This window comes from Panthera tigris, chromosome E1, assembly GCF_018350195.1.
Source record: "Panthera tigris isolate Pti1 chromosome E1, P.tigris_Pti1_mat1.1, whole genome shotgun sequence".
NCBI classification, from domain to species: domain Eukaryota; kingdom Metazoa; phylum Chordata; class Mammalia; order Carnivora; family Felidae; genus Panthera; species Panthera tigris.
The window spans coordinates 34,720,633-34,744,665 of NC_056673.1; the positions used below are offsets into that span (position 1 = coordinate 34,720,633).

The window sequence follows — 24,033 nt, forward strand, 5'->3', positions numbered from 1 at the left end:
TCAAAAGAAGAAAGAACAGTGTAATCTGTCTCTGCAATTATGGGCATATAATAGTAGGATCGTTTTCAGCCCATTTCCCCATCCTGCTGGGCAAGAGTTGGCTCAGATAAGGAAAAAGAGCCAAACACACACTTGGGGCGCGGGGGGGGGGGGCGGTGTGAAGAAACACCAATTATTTCTGATGCCTGGTAAACAGCCTGCGCCAGAGGATAAGGCTTTTCTGGCTCTCAGCTATGCTTTCTTCTCTTTCCATGTGTCTGTCCTCCTCCTCTGAAGCTGCGGGGTGGGGACGTCTAAAAATAGTCCATGAATCACGGCAGATAATGTTGTGCAGCAGTTACATAAACAGCCAGCCCGGGCGCCGGGGCCGAGGGTAGGAACGGAAAAGATCTGGGTCAGGGTTGTCACTCCGAATAGGGTCCCCCGGAGTCGGCCTGCGGGAGGCGCGGCCGGGGCGGAGGCTGGGGCCTGCGGCCGGGAGCAGCCGGGGAGCGGCGGGCGGCGCGGCGGCGGCAACGGCGGCGGGCGGGCGCAGCAGCCCCGGGCCGGGCGCGAGCAGGGCGGGCAAGCCCCGCGCGCTCCCCATGGCGGGGAGCGGGCCGCCGCGGCGGCGGCGCTGACGGGCCCGGGGCGGGGCGGGCGGCCGGCTGGGGCCTGGGCCCGAGGGGGAAGATGAGCGCTCTCCTAGAGCAGAAGGAGCAGCAGGAGAGGCTGCGGGAAGCCGCGGCCTTGGGGGACATTCGGGAGGTGCAGAAACTGGTGGAGAGCGGGGTGGATGTGAACTCCCAAAATGAGGTCAACGGCTGGTAAGTGGGGGAGCGGGGGAGGCCTAGGTCAGAGCAGCCGGCGGGGCCGGGGCGTGGGGGCGGGCGCCCATGACCGAGGCCCGGCGCAGGCTGCCGCCGCCCGCCAAGGCGTGGCCCAGCGTCTGGGCCTCCGAGGCCGTGCGCTCCCGAGGCCTGCCCGGGCCCCCTCCCCCCCGCCCCCAGCCCCGCGCGGTGCCGTCGGGAGCGCGGCCTGCCCCAGTCCCCGCCCACGTGGTCCTCCCGGGGCAGCGCCCACCTGAGCCCCGGCCCCCCCTCCCCGCCCCGCACCTCCGGGCTCGCTGGGCCGGAGCCCTGCTGGCTATGATTCGATTGATTCGCACGCTCGTACGGAGCTCACCCCACTTCGCGTGTGCGATTATTTTGCCCTAGGAGCTTCTGGAGAACACACCTGTGCAGAGCAAAAAGCATAAGCAACCGAGCGAATGTGAATCTTATAAATTAGCACCGTTTCTTTTCCCAAGACCGGAAAACAAAAACAAAAAAACCAAATCACTTTGCATCACTCTTCTGCCTCTCTGTTGCCTCACTGTAGCCTTGATATGCCGCTGCCTACAGCTGCCTGTTGAGGGAAGACTTACTCGTTTATCCCATAGAGTGTTTTGCCTTGTTTTCTTACTGCAATTTTAAATGCAGAATTTGAATTCAAGACTCCAGATGCCGGCCCGCAAACTGAGTCCTTCCCAATTAAATAAGGAGTCACATTTTAGGATGTGCCGGTCAGATTTTTAGTGTTAAGTTACTTACTGGATGTGGTATTATTCTGCCCTCTTCACATTTAAATTTAAATTTTTATTTGATCCAAGTCATGCCTAAGCAGCCTGTTTTTGCTAGCTTAGAGTTACAGTGAGTTTGGAAATATTTTTTTCAAGTGGCATCCTACATTTTGGAACTGAGAGGGACATTGGAGATGGGTCCAAGGGCAGAGAATAACCACACAGCTGTGACCCCAACCATGGTTTCCATGACTCCCTTGCAAAGTTATCTACCTCTTATAGAAAACAGCTTGGATAGCTGTGCAGAAGGCCAGGAAACAGTAGACACTACTGCCTTTTGTTTTCTTTAAAAGCGTTTGCAAACAAGCTTGCCCTTTGGTGTGTACCTTCTCTGAGCATGGCTCTGTGGTTCACAAGCTGTGACTCACTGTTTTGGCAGTGGGAGGCGGTGTTGTATAGAGGAAGGAGCCTGGTCTTTCCCCGCCGACTCTCCATTCCTGCTTAGCTAATGCAACCTTCCTGAGTCACTTCATTTTCCAGTTATGTGAGAAGAGTGTTGTGACCATTGAAGGAGATGAAGCATTGTATAAATAGCTCACATTCCTGGAGTTTGCTCTGTGACACAAGCCAGGCTCTCTCGTTCACAACTACTCAAGAACAGAGTTGTTGTTATTCTCTCCATTTTACAGGTGAGGAAACTGAGGCCCAGAAAGATTAAGTAATTTCCCCAAGGTCATAGAATTTACTAGGAAGGAGCCCCGTATCTGATTCTAGACCCTGCTTTCCTAACCATGACGCCTGCCACGTAGTAGGTGCTCAGTAAATGTAGGCTGAATCTGAAGCAACCTGAACAGGCTTCTCGTAGATTTATCGGGGAAGATGTCTATTAAGGCACCTCATGTCGGAGGTTCAAGATTGAATTCCTGATCTCCCCTCATCCCCCGGACTGCCCCAAGCCTGTTCCTCTGAGTCCTCCTCAGCTCAGCGTCTGACATGTTCAGCCCAGAACCCTCGATGCCTTCCTTGCCTCCTGTCTTTCCCTCACATTCCACATCCAGTGTGTCGGCTAATTCTGCCAGCTTCACCTACAGCTATAGTCAGAATCTGACCACTTCTCACTAACTCTCCCTCAACACTTCTGGTTACACAGCCACCATTCTGGTGCCCGGATTCTTGCTGGAGCCACCACCACCACTCCCCACCCCCCCCCCACCCCCAACTAGTCTCGCTTCCCTCATACGCTGTAGTCCTTTCTCAGCACAGCGGAGGGATCCTGACCTAAAACAAGTCAAAAGTCGCATCATTTCACTCTGCTCAAAACCCTCTAATGGCCCCCATCACACTCTGAGTAAAAGCTCAGAGGGTCCTCGAATTTCTGCTTCCAGTCCCCATCGTCCTCCCTCTCTACCTCAAGGCCTCATCCCCGGATTTGCCCCCTCACTCCCCTCATTCTGCTCCCCTGGCCTCCTCCCTTTTCCTGAAACACCAGGCACAGTCCCGATTCAAGGCCTTTATGTTTTTTCTTCCAAGTCTGAAATGCTTTTCCTCCCTCACCTCTGTCAGGTCTTAGCTTAGATGTCACCTTGGTGAGCTTTCCTTTGCCCTCGATTTAAAATGGCACCATGCCCCTCCCCTGCCTCTGGCGTTCCCTGGTCCCTTCCCTTGTTTTATTGTCCCTGTAACATTTAATCACCAAAGCATACTGTTTGTTCTGCCTATTGCTGACTGCTTCTGTTTCCACTTCTGTAAAATGAAGGGAATGTCGATAACAGCACTTAACTCAAGGGTTGTTCAGAAGATTGACTCATATATGAAGCCTTTAGAACAGCATCCCCCATGTAAAAAGCACTATATCTTTGTTAACTATTATTTTCTTATTATTAAGCAGCATGCTGGCATAGAACACTTAATCTCTAGCATAGAAAAGCCGAATGGTTACTGCTTTCACTTTGTAGTTGGTCAGTAACCACAATTTCAGCACTGATGAAGGATACCCAGCCCCTCTGGTCTGAAATACTTCCCAGGACTAACCAGATATTCTGACTGCAAATTTAAAGCTTGAAGAGTTAAACTTCAAAGATAGAGTTCCCATATCAATTGTAATTCAAGGGTCGTGCGTACCCCTTGGCTTTAAGCAACAAGCATAATGGCTCATGAAAAAGCTGAAAATATTGCCTGGCTGCAATGGCTCTGAGTTATGGCTGCCCAGAGCCACACAGGTCTGGACTGTAAGTGATGGCCACTCAGGGCACATGGTTGTGGGGATCGTGCTGTGTGGCCTTAACACCACTTTACATGGTGATGCTTTAGCTAGTTGGTTTTCCCAGAGTGTCTCAGACCCACTGGCAGTAAATTACCTTCTTCAGTCTCAAGCTTGTCATGAACAAGTGATTTACTACCAGCGAGTGAGCACTTTATTTCCAAAAGGGAACATATTTTTCTCATCATGCTCCATTCATTTTTGAATGCTCACTTATTATAATTATTCACTTTTCAAGCCCATGCCACAGAGATCCACAGACAAACACTCTCAGCTGCAGTTTGCCCACAATCAAGGATGTACTGGATCCTTCTGCCCGGACCAGTGTCCACCTTGTTCTTGGTTCCCTTGTTGAGCAATTAAGTACCTGTACGTCCAAGCAGACACTTCCTTATCTCCATGAGCTCATATTTCAGAAGCAGAAGCAGCCTCTTCCCTTATTTTTCCCAAGTTGGCAATCTTTTCTTTATAGAGGACACCTTAAAGGTACCTGGATAATCTAATTCTAATCAGTAATAGTATGGAATATCCCTCTGAAACGTTGATGGAGTCCCAGCCAGCCGGACAAGCTAGCTTTCTGCAAGCCTGAAATGTTGAGGAGGCCAGGGCACATCACCTTCTCCCCGGAACCAAATGAACTTTATGGATAGTTGTACTTTGCAGGTTAGTGACCTAACTTAATCCTCACTACCGAACATTATTGTTCTGTTCTTTATCTTATCTGTACTTGGCTGGCAGCTCTGAAGAAATTTTCTCCATTCAATTAGAGAATTGGTGAGGACGTTTCAGAACAGAGGGGAGAAAGGATTTTCCTTCCACAATATCATTCAGCTTTGGCAACCAGGGATGAATTTAGCAACTCCGAATCCCTTCATTTCTGTTTAAGATGGAGTTTTTACCAGCATGCTAATTATATTTCTACGCGGTGTTAAAATAATAGCCCTTCAGAGTGTGCATAATCCCTTCCTGTGTGTACAATAATAAATAATTAGTTTTACTTAAATGAGGCTAATATGTTAGAAGAGTTTGTTCTTGAAAATTTTGGTCGTTGGTGTACATTTTTCAAGTGCCTTAGGAATTAAAGCCTGTGTGCAGTGCCTTACATTTAAGCAGATGAGGGTATGTTTGTAGCCTTCTGGAGAGAACTAGAGGATCCAAGTATTTTAAAAATGGAAATTTAAAGTGTGTGTGTGTGTGTGTGTGTGTGTGTGTGTGTGTCTAGGAAAGAAAAGGAAAAAGAATGAGCAACTGAGATTCAGCCGGGAATGTCTATGTAGCAATAATAATTTCAGTGGCAGAGCAAGCTGTAGATGATTATTACCCTGATAATATTTAATGTTCGTGTGTCATTTGATGCATATGAAGCAAGTTTCCATTGTCCCTAAAAAGGAAAAGTGACACCATAAAAACATTTTAAAGAGACTGGGACAATCTAACGAGCGTTAGTGCTAGAAGACCTCTCAGCAATACCATTAGAGTTAACCAGCCAGCCTCCTGGAACTCCTCGAAATGAAAGCTCCTGGGATAAATTAGTTTTTCCCAAGGGTCAGAAATGAAAATAAAAATAAGTTTGTTTGTTTTTTTTTAATTTTTTTTTAACATTTATTTATTTTTGAGACAGAGAGAGACAGAGCATGAACGGGGGAGGGTCAGAGAGAGGGAGACACAGAATCTGAAACAGGCTCCAGGCTCTGAGCTGTCCGCACAGAGCCCGATGCGGGGCTCGAACTCACGGACCGCAAGATCATGACCCGAGCTGAAGTCGGCCGCTTAACCGACTGAGCCACCCAGGCGCCCCAAAAATAAGTTTTAAGCATGCTAAATATTTTGATCATCTGCTTTCCGAAAAGAAAAGTTGAGGTTACCTGCCCGGTTTCCTGGTTCTAGCTGAGCTCTTAACAGGCTTGCATACATTTATTGACTAGCACCTGGAATTTGAAATCCCACCTCACCTCTTCTGTTTTTAACTCTTTTCTCCTTTTCTTCGGACAGGACCTGTTTACACTGGGCGTGTAAACGCAATCATGGTCAGGTGGTCTCTTACTTATTAAAATCAGGAGCTGACAAAGAGATTCTTACGACAAAAGGAGAAATGCCAGTCCAATTGACATCAAGGAGAGAAATCAGGAAGATCATGGGGGGTGAGTCCGGGTTGGGGGGCAACTTTTGATTTTGTCAGACTCATTTAAGACTTGTGGTCTCATTGGCTGTGTTCTTGATGCCAGTCGAACCACAAATCTGTTTTTATTTTTATTTATTTAAAAAAATTTTTTTAACGCTTATTTATTATCAAGAGACAGAGCATGAACAGAGGAGGGGTAAGAGAGAGGGGGAGACACAGAATCCGAAGCAGGCTCCAGGCTCTGAGCTGTCAGCACAGAGCCCGACGCGGGGCTCAAACTCACGAACCGTGAGATCATGGCCTGAGCCGAAGTTGGACACTTAACCGACTGAGACACCCAGGCGCCCCACAAATCTGTTTGTTTTTTTTTTAATTTTTATTATTATTATTTTTTAACCTTTATTTTTGAGACAGAGAGAGACAAAGCATGAACGGGAGAAGGTCAGAGAGAGAGAGACACAGAATCCGAAACAGGCTCCAGGCTCTGAGCTGTCAGCACAGAGCCCGACGCGGGGCTCGAACTCACGGACGGCGAAATCATGACCTGAGCCGAAGTCGGCCACTTAACCGACTGAGCCACCCAGGCGCCCCCTTTTTTTTTTTTAATATATTTTTTTTCACAAATCTGTTTTTAAAAGCAAAGGTAAGGGGTGCCTGGGTGGCTCAGTCGGTTGGGCGTCTGACTTCGGCTCAGGTCATGATCTCACGGTTCGTGAGTTCGAGCCCCGCATTGGGCTCTGTGCTGACAGCTGACAGCTGACAGCTCAGAGCCTGGAGCCTGCTTCGGGTTCTGTGTCTCCTTCTGTCTCTGCCCCTCCCCAACTTGTGTTCTGTCTCTCAAAAAATAAATAAATGTAAAAAATAAAAAAAAAAAAAAAAAAAAGAAGCCAAGGTAATACTACTGTGCCACGATAGTAATTCCATGTCATTTCCAGATAGGTAGGCATTGTAAGTTTTTTTGTTTTTTTTTAGTCTATTAAATTTAAGGCAATCAAAACAGTGATCATAAACCTAATGAAACACTCTTTTGTCTTCTGATTTGAAGAGGCAGTAAACACGGAACAAAATATGCCATATACCAAAGGACACTAGCTTTCACAAGACACTCTCTTCCTGGTAATTTTTAAAGGGCTATGTAAATGTTATGCGTTTTCTTCTTTGTAAGTGGAAGAAGATGATGGTGACGACAGCCTCCCCCCGCTGAAGAAGGAGTCAGAACTGCCCTTTGTTCCCAACTATTTGGCCAACCCAGCCTTCCCTTTTCTCTACACCCCTGCGGCGGCAGAGGATGCGGCCCAGCTCCAGAACGGGGGCCCCTCCACACCTCCTGCGTCACCCCCTGCGGAAAGCACTCCTCCGCTGCTGCCTGCCGGGGAGCCTCCCCTGGTCGGGGCCTTTCCACGGGACCACGCCTCATTGGCCCTGGTTCAGAACCGAGATGTGTCTGCCCCCTCTGCCATACTCCGAACACCAGAAAGCACAAAACCGGGTCCTGTCTGTCAGCCACCAGTGAGTCAGAGCCGCTCACTGTTCTCTTCTGTCCCGTCCAAGCCACCAGTGTCTCTGGAGCCTCAAAATGGGACATATGCAGGGCCAGCGCCAGCCTTCCAGCCATTTTTCTTCACGGGGGCATTTCCATTTAACATGCAAGGTAACCCTCCTCAGGGGACAGCCTCTGCGGGGTGGGGTGGGGAGGGCGCCCAGAGGTCTAGCGTTTCACTCCCCAGTTTTTTTTTGGGGGGGGGGTTGGGAGGATGGGATTTATGTCTGTATTTATTTATGTGTTTAGGGCCTAATTGTAAACTTGTAGAAGTTTTGCAAGAGCACTATAAGGAGCTCCCTTTAGCCAGACTCATATATTATTTACGTTTTGCCCTTTCACCTGCAGTGGTTAAGTGTGTATTTCCTAAGAGCAAGGAGAGTCTGTTACATAACCACAGTCCAGTGACCACATTTAGGAAATGTAACCTTGCTATAATACCATTCTCTAAGCCACCTGTGTTCTCTAATTCAGGCCATGTTTCAGTGTTGGTGCCCTCTGCAGCTCTCTGTGCTCCCTCCACCCCTGTCCTCTGCCCAGGGTCACCTGTCGCCTTTGGTTATCATACTGTTCCATTCTCCTTTCACCTGGAAGCTTCCTCAGCCCTTCTCTATCATTTTGGACCTCAGTATTTTTTGAAGAGTCCAGGCCAGGTACTGTGTAGAATATGATCTCCTATCTGGGCGTCTGGGTGGCTCAGTCAGTTAAGCCCGGCTCCTGATTTCTGCTCAGGTCACCATCTCACAGTTCGTGGGATCGAGCCCCACATCAGGCTTTGTGCTGACAGTGCAGAGCCTGCTTGGGATTCTCACTCTCTGTCCCTCACCAGCTCATGTGGGCACTCTCTCTCTCTCTCTCAAAAATAAATAAATGAACTTAAAACAAAAGAATACGATCTCCTATTACCTTTCTCTAGGGACTATTTGATATTCTCTTGTAAAGAAGGTCCTTCCCTTCTCCATTTAGATCAGTATGAACTCGTAGATTCTTTATTATTAGGTTATAATTTTGTTACTGTCATCATCTTGATATTCACATTATACCAGATCTGTCGAGAAGGAGCCCCTTGGAGCCAGTTCTCACATCGCTTGGACACATGCCCTCATTCTTGGAGCATTTCCTTACTTTTTGGTGCAGCAAGAGGGCTCCAGGCTCCTAGTGTCACTTTCCCTGCTCCTGCCCCGGAGGCAGCCATTTCTCCGAGGAGCCCTTGTTCTTTCTGGCAGAGAATGGTGTTCAGAAACTAGGATGTGGACACCAGGTGCCCTTATGCTCCAGGGGTGTCATGTCTTCCAGGCCTACACAGAGGACAAAGCCAGGAAAGAAAAAGAAAGAAAGAGAGAAAGAGAGGGAGGGGGGGAGGAAGGAAGAAAGGAGCAAACAGAAATACCCGTATACATAGTTACATTTCCTCCTATGTTTCTGTATCTATTTCTCTCTATAAAAATGTTAAAAACAAGTTCATCCTGATCCCTCCCATTCCAGACAGACACCCCGGGGCACAGTCTAGTCTTACCTTTACTTTTTCTTTTTTTTTCTTTCTTTTTTTTTTTTTTTTATTGTTTTCTTTATTTTTGAGAGAGAGAGAGAGAGAGACAGAGTGCGAGCGGGGAAGGGCAGAGAGAGAGGGAGACACAGAATCTGAAGCGGGCTCCAGGCTCCCAGCTGACAGCACAGAGCCCGACGCGGGGCTCGAACTCACGAACCCTGAGATCATGACCTGAACCAAAGTCAATGCTTAACCGACTGAGCCACTCAGGCACCCCCCCCCCCTTTACTTTTTCTGTGTAAGTAACTCCCTCACTTTCTGGTTTTGAGGACCTGCTGTTATATGTGCTGATAACAGTGACCTGGGGGTGCTCTGAGAGATTCCTATAGAAGGAGCAAAACAGAACCACCAAACCCACGTAGGTATTTGACTTGGGCCATCTTGGCAGCCAGGCTCAGAATTTAAGGGCAGACTGCTTAGATCCCCGACCCTAAAGTAATAGTCCTTATTTACTCCCCACCCAGACTCCTTCCTTGTTGAGGCATGCTGCATTCAAATCATAGACTGTCATTTTTATTAAAAGCTTGTCTTTTTGCTCTTTTACTGTGTTTATCGCGAGGAATTCCATATTTCTTTTTTTTTTTTTAATTTTTAAAATGTGTATCTTAGAGAGAAAGAGCGTGAGCGTGAGCAGGGGAGGGACAGAGGGAGAGGGAGACACAGAATCAAAACAGGCTCCAGGCTCTGAGCTGCCAGCACAGAGCCCGGCACAGGTCTCGAACCCACAAACCGTGAGACCATGACCTGAGCCAAAGTCTGACGCTCAACCGACTGAGCCACCCAGGCGCCCCAGGAATTTCATATTCCATAAATACCTTTAGATTCACAATTATTAAATCCTTTTAGAGTAACTCGTATCCCATCTCTTGCCTGTGCCTTCTTTCCACCCCCCTTCCCCTGCTTATGTGTGGTTCGATACCCACACCCGTTCTTAAGCCTTTACCTACTCAGCACCAGCAGCAGAAGTTAATTATCCTTCAACACACTGGATGGTTGTCTCCCCCCGAACACACACCCCTTTTACTTCGTGAACCACAGTTCTCGATGTAGGGAAGACAGTGCAGAAAACTGCCACCAGAGCCAGAACTGGGGCTGAGCAAAACCCTGCTGACGGTGCTTAGTTTTCTCATTGGGTGGCGCGGGCCTCCGGCACAGGGCATGATTATGTATAACCAGCTTCTGGAAAAGATCTTAAATTACATCGACTGACTATGCAGGAACCATTCATTGACATTTCTCCCTGTTTCCCGCCCCCCCGCCCTAGAGCTGGTACTCAAGGTGAGGATTCAGAACCCATCTCTTCGAGAAAATGATTTCATTGAAATTGAACTGGACCGACAGGAGCTCACCTATCAAGAGTTGCTCAGAGTGAGTTGCTGTGAGCTGGGTGTTAATCCAGATCAAGTGGAGAAGATCAGAAAGTTACCCAATACCCTGGTAAGAAAGGTAAGAGAGGTCTGAGCAGTTGCTTGCTTTTTGCATTTGGAAAATACCCAGCTTCCTCCTTGGCTGGATGAGTCATAGTTGAGAACTGAGAAGAGAATAGAAAAGGGGCAAAGGGTGGTTTTCCAGATGAGCTTTCTTTCCCTCTCCTGGTCGACAGGGACATGACATTTTTGAAGGCGGTAGCATAGCAGAGAGAATTTTCTGAATTACCGTTCCCGTGTACCTGGTGTGGTTGTTTGCGTAGTGACACGTGAGGATTACACTATCGCATCTCGGGGCACCTGGGGAAAACTGGTCTGAATGGCCTCTCCCTCCAAGTCCAAGGTGTGCTCATCCTGCAGTAGCTGCCGTTCAGGGCTGCCACCCTCCCATCCTCCAGGCAGCCCAACTCACGCCCCCGGGGACTTCCCCGCACAGTCACCAATGGGCACAGTCACCAATGGCCTGCCACAGGGATTTTCTTTTTTTTTTTTTTTAATGTTTGTTTATTTTTGAGACAGAGACAAAGACAGAGTGTGAGCAGAGGAGGAGCAGAGAGAGAGAGAGAGAGAGAGAGAGGATATGAGTGGGGGAGCAGCAAAGGGACAGGGAGAGGGAAGCAGGCTCCATGCCCAGTGCGGAGCCCGACACGGGGCTCTCCCCCACGAACATGAGATCATGACCTGAGCCAAAATCAAGAGTGGGATGCTCGACCGACTGAGCCACCCAGGCGCCCCGACAAGTGGCTCCTCTTAATGGGCTTAACCCATTTTGTTTTAGGACAAAGACGTTGCTCGACTCCAAGATTTCCAGGAGCTGGAACTGGTTTTAATGATAAGCGAAAACAATTTCCTGTTCCGAAATGCTGCGTCCACACTGACTGAAAGACCTTGCTACAACAGGAGAGCTTCTAAACTGACGTACTAAGTTCAGCAGGGACTTTTATCGCTGAGTATGGTGACAGTGCGTGTCACCTCCGGGCCAAGGACGAGCCATGGATCTAAACGTCTTGGGCGCCCAGGAGGGCCCCGGTGCCACTGCGTCGTCTACACTAACATCGTTTCTGCCATGGTAGGGAGCCCCTGACCCCCCGCAGCGGTGCCACTCTTCCACGCCTCTTGGTGCACAGTAAACCTCCTGCTTGAAGCGGTGAACAGCGGAGAAGCTGGAGAGGCCGAAGCCGGCGCTTCTGAACCCCTGTTTCCCGTGCCCAAGCTAAGTGAGCCGTCTCAGCAGAAGCGGAGAGGGAGCGGAGCGCGGCTGTCGCCCCTCCTGCGGACAGTGCACCTGCAGGGCTTTCTTGGGACTTGCACGCTCACCGCTCTCCTAAGTGTGAACCGGCTAGAGGGGAAATTGGGGAAAGCACACTGGACAGACGATTTCTAGCGCGACTTGGGGCTGTGAGGTTTCACATAACATATTTACCAACGTTACTCAGGTTTAAAGTATTTAAGACTACAGTTACCTAGTTGTAAATATGCTGTTAACCAAAAGAGCTGCCCCTCCCCCTCTTTGCCCTTTGTCAACACTCAAGACTGCTTCTCTGTCTCCCGTGTCCGCCTTTGCCTGGACAGTCGTCTCTGCATTGACTCTGTGGTCACTAGAGGGCTCTCTGATGCTTTCCAAAAGAGCAGCCGCTTTTTTTTTTTTTTTCCTTTTTCTTTTTTTCTTTTCTTTTCTTTTCTTTAAACCTCTGAAGTGATTCCTGGCCTCTCCGTGTTTAACCGCACCGTCCGAGAAGAGCACGAACATTGCCGGCCCGTGTTCCCCACTTGCGTTCCCCACTAGGCACGAAAAGCAATTTTTGAAACCGAATCTGTTGCCGTTTTCCAGGTGATTGTGGGAAACTGAGCTAAAGGAGTTAGCGTCTTTATTTTTGTATCAAAGATAAAGGTTATTTTGAAATTCCTAGGGTTTTTACACAACTCCGAAATCTGTTGCTTTTGTAAACAAATTGTTTGCCCTTAGGCCTCCCCCACCACCACCCACCCATCCGCTTCACAGAGGCGGTTTGTGAGCCTGCCAGGCTTTGTTCTGGAAAACACCTGATTACACTCTTGAGCACGGCCTAGGCCTACGAGAATCGTAAGGAACGCCTTCAAGAGTTCCCTTCCTTTCTTTCGGTGTCATTAACGTTAAAAGAGCCACTGTCTTGTCGAAACCAACAGCTTCACTTTAGAAATAAGAACGAGCACACTCAGACGAACAGGAGGGCAGGAGTTCGAAGCCAGCTGTCGAAGAGCATCCCTGCTGTCTTAAGAAGCTTTTTCCCCATAGTGCCTAAATAGTTTCCAAAGAAACTTAACTTCCTAACTGTGTTAATTTTGTTGGAACGCTGCGACTGATTGCTGACGGAGCGAGAGCATGCAGACGACGTCAATGGAGGAGAATGTTGGGCCGAGATAATGGCCTCCTGTTGCCGCCTCAGTGCTGAGCTGAGGTCGAGGCCGTCCTCAAGGCCGGCTTTGTGGAATCACTCCGTTCAGTGAGTCCCCCTTAGCCCACCGATTCCTGGTGGTGACTCACTCACCCTTGTACGGTGTTCGCACAGCAGAGTCAGACTCCGCAGGGAAGTTACTTATTACCCCTTCCCTGAAGTGCTTTAAAGAAGAAACCGCCCTGGTGGTTCAACCAATCGGAAGCTAGTTTACCGAGACATACTAACCTTTCCTTCCCTTTGGAAAAAGTGACAGTTTACTGATAACACTAAGGCTAGCCCTATCCTGGCAGAAATAAATCCGGTATTAATTCATGTCTAAATCACTGGGGTTAAAACTCTTCTAACCATTTAGATCAATTAGAGACTCAGAAGCAGTGGAGGTCCTGGCCGGGAGGTGGCCTACCGAGTGGCTGCAGGGCATTCCCCCCCTGGTTCAGAAACTGGCGAGGGCGAGGGAGAGGCTTGGCGTCTCAGGTGAGGGATGAGCCCGACACTGTCCTCCCTTCTCCCTTGTAAAGTCCTCTGCGGTCACCTGACTCCTGCCTAAGGCGGTTGGATGAGACTGACAGTTGCCGGTAGGTGAGTTTAAAGTCTTAATCTATGCATTCAGAGAAATATTTTTATATGCTTTGTGTAATTTATAACAAGGATTTTTTTTTTTTAGCTTTGTTAACTGTGAATTCACCCCCCCTCCACTGCATATTTAAAGCATGTGTTCACACCGTGTGTAAACATTCACCGAAGATTGTTTTCTTTGTGCATTGCCGACTGTTCAAACATAACCAGTATTACTAAAATTAAAATATTAACGAACCGAGCCCATATTCTTTCATTTGGGCCTCCTAAGCAGCACTGTACTCCTAATCACCGGGGGTTCGAGTTGTTGGACAGTCCCGGGGACACGGTGCTCTAGGGGAAAAATCGGAGGGACCATTCGCCCAGCTGAGGCTCCTCCGTCTTGCTGCCACCAAGGGGCTCGTGCCTGACAGTGGCACCCGCAGACACTGTGCAGCGCCTTTCCTCCCGGCTCTCAGCGGCCAGCTTCCTTTCCCCGGAGGAGGTGAGCCGGCTAGATGGAGGTCATCCTCTAGTGACCACATTTTTCGATTAGCCTATTTACCTTATGCAACCGAGCCTCTCCTTTGGGCTGCCGGCACCTGTCAGGGCCTCCGTGAGCTCAGAAACAGACTCCCAAGGCAGGAGAGGAAGTAACAGCCTCCCACCTTCAGATCTTTAGCTGAGCGTGATGCCGAATGAATCTGCGTTTCTGTTGGGTTAGGGCAGCTAGAACCTCACAAAGCAGACGTCATGCCAAATTGGCCTAATAAATCAGGGAGCATAGCAGAGACCTTTTCTTAGCACCAAGGAGAGGCAGAATAATTTGGGCATTTGGGCTTTCATACTCGCTTTATCACAAGGATGGAAGTCTTCTTCTCTACACTCATAAACATCCTGGGCAGAAACAGGCTGCCAAAAAAAATGTGATTAACCTTTAACAAATGGTCCTGCAGCACAGGCTGACCCGATACATACAGGAAAACCAGATCAAAGGAGCCATCTCCGCACCTACTGCAAACCACTTAGGGAAGAAAGACAAACTATCCCCTACAACCCGTCACATCATACCAAGCAGAAAGGTCGAGGAAACGAGAGGGTCAGACACCAGAAAACTCAGTAAGGTAACAAAGAGAAGAGATCCGTTCCAAATTTCCAAATACGCCTTGTGCCAGGTGGACTCTGACCCACAGGAAATGAGCACTCTGTCGGTTTGCTCAAAACCAAATTTAATTCGGCCCCTCATCTTGCTTATTGGCCCGAGACTGTCAGGGCCAGGGGCGCCTCTGGGCTGTTCTGTGCTCTCACGTGCAGCTTTGGCCACATTGAGGAAGACGAATGGCTCTGAGGCCTCGCTGGTTACGAGACCTGTCTGGAATAGACTTGTTTTTTTGTTTTTTTTTTTTTCAGTTTATTTATTGGCAGATGAAGAGAGTGAGTGGGGAGGGGCAGGGAGACAGGGAGAGACAGAATCCCAAGCAGGCTCCGCGCCGTTGCCACAAAGCTTGATGCGGGGTTTGAACTCACAAACCAGGAGATGACGGCCTGAGTGGAGATCAAGAGTCAGACAATTAACCGACTGAGCCACCCAGGCGCCCCTGGCATAGACTACTAAAGGAGCAGGGGAGTAAAAGGCACCACGCACATCCCAGCCCCTAGAGAAGCAGGCTTGGAGGTCTGAGGGATGGCATGAGGGAGGCGTTCACAGCAGCCTTCCCAAGAGGCCTCGGGTCCGATTTCAGGGGCTTTATTTCTCGCCTTTTCACAGTATCTGCACAGCAGAGCAGGAAGTATTGGCAATTACCCAGTGACTTTTGGCTGTAAAGACAATATTTCTAGCCAAAAGCTCTGGAGACTGAAGTTTTCAGATAATCCCAGCCATGTAGATGTACATAAAGTCTGCCTCCACCTCTCTCCTTCCCTCCCTGCCCCCTGCAAAGGCCCTAACCCCCAAACCTTATGAACAGGCAGAGAAAGGCTGCATCGGGGTATACGTATCGTTGACCATGTCGCTTTATTTCATCAGTGCTCCATTTTTAATGGATTCAGGCCAGCACCCCAGAGTACAGGACTCAGTTCCTAAGGACACCCTGACCCGGCAGTCTGCTGTTCCAGGAGGAAAAAGCTTTACTTTAAAAAAAAAAAAAAAAATCCTTCTGAGTAGAAAATACAAAAAATCAGACAGAGTGGAGAGGTCATTCCATGAAATGACTGAAAACAGCACAGCGTGGCAAGAACACTAGGTTGGGAATCAGGAGACCCCGGGCACCAGTCTGGGCTCTGCCTCAAACTAGCTGTGGCCTCGGGCCTGTAGTTCACCTCTTGGGCCCCACTTCCTCATCTAAAGCATTTAGCACAATTATTCTGTGAGGCACTTTGCAGGGCAAGAATCTAGCAAATGCCTCCAGTGTTTGCCATCGAGTCCATCCTGCAGACATGCTTGGTGTCTTTTTTTCTCCTGATGAAAACCAGCAATGGCCAGGAGCAAGTCCCAGGAATATATTTTAGACAAGTCCAGCGTCTCTGGCCATCCCGTAGAAGATGCCTCTGGCTGCGATGAGGTTGGCTGGAGAATCAAGTTCAGCTACTGTCCCTCTGTCCAGGACAAGGACGCTAGCCAAAGAAAAGAAGTGGTGAGGTCTCCATCAGTTTCAACCTGGCCCTTACCGTCCAACTCTGCCCTTCTGGGTCCTGCTCAGGCCCTGCGGGGACATGCCAACCCTCCTGCTTCAGGAGACCCACCCAACACAGCCACTAGGCCACATGTGCACGCTCGCAAGGCTGGTTATTTTAGCCGTTCTGTTTGCTCTCCTAGCAGATGAGACCGTTTCTGGGATCAAACACAAGGTTCCTATTCATCTCTGCTCTTCGGGCCTCTGAAAACCTTCCCTAATGAGCCCTTCCCTCAACCGGGGTCACAGGACTGTGCGCAGGGAGCCACGGGCCTGTGCGCTGGGCCCTGTGCGCTCCTACCTGCTTTGTGCCAACTCACAAAGGCACACGGCAGGAAACTGGGCTGCACGGAGGCCTGACACTGGAATCTGGGACTTTGGCTGCATATCTGGTTGCTGCTGATGGATGGATACACACACACACACACACACACACACACACACAGAGTCAGGTCTGGGCCTGGGATTAGAATCCCCTGCCAATCAAGCACGGGGTGCACCTGGTGCAGGGCTAACAGCCTGACTCCCAGGGTGAGGCAGGAGCGGAAAGGGCTCCCCTGAGCCCGGCGAGATGCTCCTGGATGGGAAGGGATGGGTCTCACTCTGTTCCCTTACCTACAGGGCTCCCGGAAACACGTCCTGGGAAGGAGTGTGTGCACATCTCTGCCTGGTCACTGCTCAAATGAGCCCGGGAGATGCCCCTCCTCCCTTCAGTGGTTTCTCACTGTTCCCTAGGGTAACGACTGCTTCCCCAGGGTCCTCAAAGTGCAGGATGGTGGGGCCTGTCCCTCTCTCCTCCTCATCTTGCCTCCACTGTCCCCTTCCCCTCTGCGCTCCTGCCTCATGTGCCCTCCTACCTTTGCCTGAAATTTGTATCCGTACCCCATCTCCTCGCCCACTCGCCAACTCTTACTCATCCTGTAGGGCCTGGCTGGTGCTTCCTTTCCTTAGGAAAGATAGTGTCCTGGCTGCCCTGTGTGGATTGGCTTTCTCTTCCCTACATACACATACCCCTGCTTCCTTCCCGCAGGCTCTCCTTACACGTTTGATAGCAGGAGTATTTGATTAATTTCTGCCAGTCCCACTAGAATGAATGAACTCCCAACCTCCAAGGTTGGTTTGAGCCTTCTGCCCTCAGGGTTACCGGTGACCGCCGTCTTCAGTTAGGCCTGAGACCAGATCCTCTCAGCCCATCCCTGTTCCTTGTCTGGACCCAAGGCCTGGCACCTCTGTCTGCCCTCTCTTCTCTCAGTGGGGGCCTGGATAGGGGTGGGGTAGGGATGGAACAGACAGACGGTAGCGTTGGGCATTCTCGGCTTGGTTCCCCAGCCCCTGGGGGCTGTGTGGGGACACTTCTGAGGCAGGGACAAGGTCTGCCCATTGCCCTATCCATGGCATCCTCCCTACCTCCCCGTGCCTGGAGATGTTTATTTTGTGAATAAAGCCTTATTGATGTACTCCCGCCACACTCCTTCGACACAGATTTATCTCAGCTTCCTCCTCTTCCTCCTTCTGAGCTCCCACATCTCCAAGGGGGCCAGTCTGCCAGGCCAGTGCCACGTCACTTCCGTGAGGCTCCTGATCCCCCTGCCCCTGACCTTGTCCTCCAGCATCACACCTTAACGTTGGACACAGTGAGGGAATAGGTCCCAGATTTTTCTTTTGGCTGAGTGGCTGCCTCCCCAGGGAAGGCATGAGATTCCCCAGGGCAAGGCCCTTGCCCTAATCCTTAGAGGAGGTTATGGTAAGAGGCTGGGGGAGAAGCTAACACTTTCCAGGGTCGCCTGCATTTGAAACGCTTCATTTCGTTGACTCCTTACAACAACCCCAAGAGAGAGGTTCTGCACCTTGCCCAAGGTCACACAGCAGTCAGCAGCTGCTGGGGCTGGGGCTCAGCCCTCCGCTCTCTCACCACAGGGTGTCTGCTCCTGAGGGTCCAGGCTGTCAGGGTCCAGCCCTCTGAGGCAGGGACTCTAGCATCATACACTTCTCTTAGCGGCTTCCCCACCTGTACACCCAGCTCGGATTGTGGGAGCGACGTACAAACAAAGGGATGGCCACGCGGGCCCTCTAAAGATGCAGGGTGCTCAGGGAGTGAGGGTTTTGTCATGAAGGACCCGGTTCCACCTCATAGCATTAACAGAAGGCGGCAGGGAGGCAGCGTGGGCACAATTCACGATGCCTAGGGAGCCCCAGTGTGCCCCTTCCCTACACGTTGGTGACCTCAAAGTGTCCCGTATGTCTCAGAAAACATCACTGTGCCCACCGTGGGTAGATGACTCCGCTCTGTCCTGCCCCTTATCTATAACTTGGGAAGCCCTGCTCTGTCCCTCATGCCCTAGACAATCCCACGAGCTCTCCCGTGTCCAGGTAATCTGCATGCCCCTTCCTGGTGACCTAGATAACCCCACCAGGTTCCGCCCACTGCCCCCCGCGCTGGGTTCTGGCGCCCCACCTCGTACAGTCTATGATGGTGTCGAGCCGGTGCGGGATGGTCAGTACCGTGCAGTTCTCAAAATGGGTGCGGATGGTAGCCCGGATGAGGTCGTCAGTCTCCAGGTCCATGGCAGCCTGGCCTCATCTAAAACCAGGATGCGGTTGGGGTGCCTGGGTGGCTCAGTCGGTTAAGCGGCCAACTTCCGCTCAGGTCATGATCTCGTGGTCCGTGAGTTCGAGCCCCGCGTCGGGCTCTGGGCTGATGGCTCAGAGCCTGGAGCCTGTTTCGGATTCTGTGTCTCCCTCTCTCTGACCCTCCCCCGTTCATGCTCTGTCTCTGTCTCAAAAATAAATAAACGAAAAAAAAAAAATTTAAAACCAGGATGCGGCTCCTGCGGAGCATGGCTCGGGCCAGGCACACGAGCTGGCGCTGGGAACAGGCAAGGCAGGCATCTCGAGCTGGGTGCCCCCACCTGCCCCCAGGCAGGACTCCCTGAACTCCTTCTGTCTGCATTCCTTCCCAAAGGCCCAGGACTGGCTTTCTGTCTAATTTCTCCCATTTCTGCCTCAGCCCAGTCCTCCTGGAACACCGAGTCATGGAGATCTGGGTCCCACAGGGCTGATGAGGGGTCTGGGGTAGAGCAGTGCTCAACACTGTGAAATCCCGGTCTGTCTCTGGCACCCCCGGCTTCCTCCTTCTGTGTCTTTTTCCCTGTCCTCGCTCCTCAGCTAGTGCCATGATGCTTCTCTGCTTCTATCCGTCATTTACACTCTAGAAAGAACACACCTAAATGGCTCTTCCCGGATATTTGCACGCATTGTCATCTTGCCGAGCCTAATGTCACACAATTCAGACAGTCATCTCCCAGCCCCATGGGGGAATACAGGCCAGGGCTCTGTTGTGAGGACAAGAAGGGTCAGGGACACGGGGACTCCCGAGTCTGGTCACTGGGGAGGTGGAGGAGAGGTGGGGCGCATACCTTCAACCTCTTGCCTTGGAAGCCAGAGCTAGTGAACAAAGCGAGGCTGTGTTCCCAACCACAGAGGCTGCTATAACCCCACACCCAAGGACAAATACCTCAGCCTTTCCCAAAGGGGTGAGTCACCGCAGCCCAAGTGAAGGCCAGGCTCTCTCGCTGGCCCATTCCCGCAGCTAATGAAGGTTCTGGCATCAGAGTGAGCCTCCAGCTAGAACTCAGGGCTGATTTATGGTAGGACTGGCACAGGATGCAAGTTCTCCTTATTAAAGCGGCTACAAGCTCAGTGAGGGGTGGGGGGGGAGCCGACCTGTCTCAGACCCTGGCAGACGGGGGGGATGGAGGGGAAGCTCCAGGAGAGGTGCTGATAGCAAGCAGAGGTAGGAAAATGGAGCAAAGCCAGCTCTGGGTGCAGGGTCTGGAAGCTTGTGCTTATCCACCAGCCACCCCAACACGGCTGCGTAAATGAAATCCCGTTGAAGGGCATATTCAATCTCCCGGGACTAGCAGGGGAAGTGGGGGGCGGGGGGCAGGGCCATCCCACGCATGGCTGTGACACAGCGATGAAGGGTTTGGGGCAAAAGCCCTGGTTTCCCTGAGTCCCTGCCCCCCCCCCCCCCTTCTTGCTAGCTGAGAAGCTTTGGGCAATCATTTTATGCATTGGAGCCTCATTCCTGGCCCACAGGACTGCAGTAAAGATTAAACAAGATAGCGGATGCCAACGTTCTTTGAACGCTATTAAGTGCTGAGCAAATGTAAAGGTTTTTGTTTTTGTTTTTGAGGTCTGGAGAGAGTCCATGGGTGTGGACCCAGCAGACTAATACGAAGAAGAATAAAATAGCTAAATATCTCAGGAGTGTATCCAGGCTAAGTGCTTTCTGTTTCATCCCAATGACCTCAAGACTGCTCTGTCCAAATGATAGCCACTGGCCACGTGTGGCTATGGAGCACTTGAAATGCGGCTGGTCTAAATTGGGATGTACCATAAAGGTAAAAGTCCACACGGGGAGGGGGTTCAAACTTAGTATGAAAAAAACGTAAAATATCCCTAATAATTTTTATATCAATTACTTGTTGAAATGGCAACATTTTAGATAGATTGGGATAAATGAAGTACACTTTTCGAATGTATTCCATCTATTTCTTTTCTTTTCTACCTGCTCCTTTTTCTTTTTTTAATGTGGCTACTGGAAAAAAATTTAATTACACATACGTGGCTCACATTATATTTTTTAGTGGGTGGCACGGTGCAAAAAGGTATGGGACTGCTATTATCCCCATTTTAGAGGGAAGGAAGAGGTACAACAGAGAGGTTAAGCAACTTGCCCCCAAATCACACAGCTAACACAGGTGTGGGAATCAATCGCAAGCCTTTAGACTTAGTAAGAAGTGACTCCCGGCCCTCCCTGCTGCACAGCCCGGGGGCTGTGGATACAACACTAGGGTGGTAAGAAAGCAAAGAAGGGCTTGGAGAGCTCCCTTCGCTCACTCGGAAACTTCAGAAGGACTTGCAGAGCCATCTTGGGAAATATCTGTGAGCTACCTAATGCACTGTAGGTTTTGCTCTTACCTGATCCAAGGGCTCAGTACAGACCCCCACCCCAGGCCAAGCACAGCATTGACAACCTCGCAGGACAGGACTGACTATGGTTTTGGAATCTCCCGGTTCCAATCCCAGGCATGCCTTCACCCAGCTAGGTGACTTTGGCTCCGCCTCAGTTTTCTCATCTGCAAAGGGGGACCATCACCACCTCGGGAGCTTGTGGGAGGCGTCAGTGAGATCCCACAGAATATGTTCAATACGAAACAACAGCCCCGCCCCCCCTCCCTCGAGCGCCCCCAGACTGAGACGGGAGTGGGGAGGGGGCTGTGGCCTGGACTCTGTGTCATTTGAAACGAAGTCTTCTACCCCTCGGGTTGCTGTTTCTGACCCACCCAACCCCAGCCGTTACCTGAGATTCTCCCCTCCCTCGGAGCACTGGAAGTCCAGGCCCTCCGGCTGTGAGCTCACAAAGGTGTGCAGGTGGGAAAGCTCCAAGGCTCGCCATAGATCTGCCTCCGAGTAATACCCAAAGGGGTCCAGGTTCATACGTAGGGACACGGAGAACAGGATGGGGTCCTGGCGACACAACGAGGTCTCGGAAGAGGGCCGTTCAGGCCCCCTCAGGAGCCATGGGTCCCAGGGCCAGAGAAAAAGAAAGGAATTTGGGGCAGCGTTTCCTATTCTGTCCCCAGCCCTCCAGGAGGGAGGCAAAGGGCAGATAAATGCCTGTGGGGAAGCGATAAACCCCAGCTTTGCCAGTCAAAGTTGTCCACCAAAGCAGACAGAGGAACCGCTAATCTGACTCCAAAATGTCCAGTCAGCAGAAAAAAACACCCCAGAGGAGCTAGAAAAAGTGAAATGCAATTCCGAGTGGGGAAACAGGCAGACCAGGACAGAGCGTCTCAGGGGGATGGGGTACTTGAAGGGTCCTGTGATCCTGGTCTCAACTGGTAGCCCAGGTGGCCGGAGGGCAGCGTCTGATGGGGCCAGGATAGTCTGACCCCTTTCAGATCCATGACAGGTGGCTGCTCTGTGGCTCTGCTCCTGCTGTCAGGCTCTCCAGCCTCTCAGACGGAGGTCCGGGGCCTGGACCTCAAGCTACAAAGCAGGGTGGGGCCCGCCCCCCCAACCCCCAGGGCTGCTCAGTGCGGCCAGTCCATGGCAGGCTTGTACCTGGGGGATGACGGTCAGCTGAGGACGCAGGTCGTGGAGTCCCACATCTGCCACGTTGAGGCCGTCGATGCGGATTTCACCTTCCGCGGCCTCCAGGATGTGGAACGGGCAGAGGGTCATGGACGATTTGCCGGCCCCGGTGCGGCTCACGATCCCCACCTGGAGGGAGTGAGGGGGGCTTTCAAGGAGCGGGAGGAGTCAGCGGGCATCTCCAGGGCCGCCGGGCTTCTGGGCTGCGGCACCTGCTCTCCCAAAGGCTGTGGCCGCGTCCCCGGCACAAACCCACCCCTCGCGTACCTTCTCGCCACCGTGCACGCGCAGACTCAGGTTCCTCAGCACCAGCTCCAGGCCCGGCCGGTAGCGCACAGAGAAGTTCCAGAACTCCACTTCACCCCGCAGGGGCCAGCCCGCGGGAGGACGGCTGCTCTCCACCACCCAGGGGGCCTGGCCCAGCGGGGAGGATGGGTCTGCGTCAGGGTGGCCCCTCTTCCGCAGCCGGGCCCTCTCCCACTCTCTCCTAGGAGCCTGAGCTCCTCTCCCTGCCTGCCCTAGCTCCCTGAGTGGCCACTCTGTGACAGCTACCGGGGTCACAAGTCACAAGGTACCGCACAATGGAGGGGCACACCATCAACAAATAAGCACATCTGCACAATGTAGCAAAGTGCCGAGTGCTGAGAAGTGCTTGGTGTTGTAGAAGTACAGAGTGGTCATGGAAGGCTTCCTGGAGGAGGTGATACTCAAATAAAGACCCAAAGCAGGGTGGGGGAGGTGACAAGCCAAGTAAATATCTGGCGTAAGGGCATGCCAGGCAGAGGGCACAGAAAGCGTGAATACCTCCCCAGATGTGTTCTGGAGCCTAGTGACAAAGTGAGAGGTAGGAGACAGATAGTGGGTGGCCCCCTCATGAAGGGCTTTGCAAGCCATTTTAAGAACCATGGTTTTGTTTTTTTGTTTTTGTTTTTTTTTCACTCCAAGATGCAGAGCCATCAGGGGCCATGTGCAGAGCAATGGCACGATTTGATGTGTTTTTAAAGGATCCCTCTAGCTGCTATGAGGGGAAGGAGAGGGGATGATGGAAAACAGGGAAGCTAGTTGGGAGGTTCTTAAAATAAATTGGGCATAAGATGACGGTGGCTTTGAGACAGGACCAGCAACAACTTGGGAGGCTCAGTGCAAAATGCAAATGTGGGGTCTCTTGTTCGATAGTCATTAAGAATGTCCACGTGGTGACAGCACAGAGCATTAAAGCAGATGTAAGACCCTTCCTTCTAAGCGCGGGGACCCATGTGACTCTGCGGGTCACATAAAGCCACCCTGCTTCGAGACAGGAGAAGCCAGACTGTCACCGGTCAAAAAGCAAAGCAGCCAGTATAGACCATTCTCTCGAGGAGTTGTCAAAAGATTGGGCAACAGGGTTGGGGGCAAAGATTTTTAGGCTATGGAGACAGATCGTGTCTATGGACAGGGGGAAATGGGAACGTTAGACATGAAGAGGGAGAATTTAAAGATCCCTGCCAGCAGAGGATTGAGGGGGGTGATAGGAGATGTCTGGGGAAGGCAGGGGGGAGGCCGGGGGGGCCGCGGGGGCAAGAGAGGCCAGGCTGAGAGGAACAGGTGAGGTGGGGGCTCAAAGGAGACTGACAGGGCAAGAGCTTGGGTCACAGACGCTATGAGGGAGGGCCTTCCAAGAAGAAGGCAGGGGTCATTTTGTCTGAACGTCACTGAGAGATTGAATTAGATGAGAACAAGAAAGTGTCCCCTAGGTTTGGAACCAGGCGGGTCATTGGTGGAGTGACAGGGC

General features: G+C 51.2%; 2 protein-coding genes across 2 annotated transcripts in view; one reads left to right on the plus strand and one right to left on the minus strand.

Moving 5' to 3' along the window:
- The first annotated feature begins 654 nt into the window (after window positions 1–654).
- Window positions 655–13,694, plus strand: ANKRD40 (ankyrin repeat domain 40). Its single transcript, XM_042966875.1, has 5 exons — window positions 655–806; window positions 5,793–5,941; window positions 7,088–7,573; window positions 10,276–10,457; window positions 11,217–13,694. Exons 1-5 carry the CDS (start codon window positions 673–675, stop codon window positions 11,361–11,363), a joined length of 1,098 nt encoding a protein of 365 aa, XP_042822809.1. The 5' UTR covers window positions 655–672; the 3' UTR covers window positions 11,364–13,694.
- Window positions 13,695–15,626: 1,932 nt separating this feature from the next.
- Window positions 15,627–24,033, minus strand: part of ABCC3 (ATP binding cassette subfamily C member 3) — a 32,923-nt gene continuing 24,516 nt past the window's right edge. Inside the window, 6 exon segments of the mRNA XM_042965451.1 lie at window positions 15,627–16,044; window positions 18,559–18,674; window positions 18,898–18,979; window positions 21,469–21,635; window positions 22,233–22,391; window positions 22,530–22,676. Coding sequence (XP_042821385.1) covers window positions 15,936–16,044; window positions 18,559–18,674; window positions 18,898–18,979; window positions 21,469–21,635; window positions 22,233–22,391; window positions 22,530–22,676 — 780 coding nt within the window. The 3' untranslated portion in view covers window positions 15,627–15,935.

Coding starts and splice junctions, on each gene's coding strand:
- ANKRD40 (XM_042966875.1), top strand. CDS start 673: ATGAGCGCTCTCCTAGAGCAGAAGGAGCAGCAGGAGAGGCTGCGGGAA. Junction 5,942..7,087: donor AATCAGGAAGATCATGGGGG/GTGAGTCCGGGT, acceptor CTTCTTTGTAAG/TGGAAGAAGATGATGGTGAC. Junction 10,458..11,216: donor CCAATACCCTGGTAAGAAAG/GTAAGAGAGGTC, acceptor ATTTTGTTTTAG/GACAAAGACGTTGCTCGACT.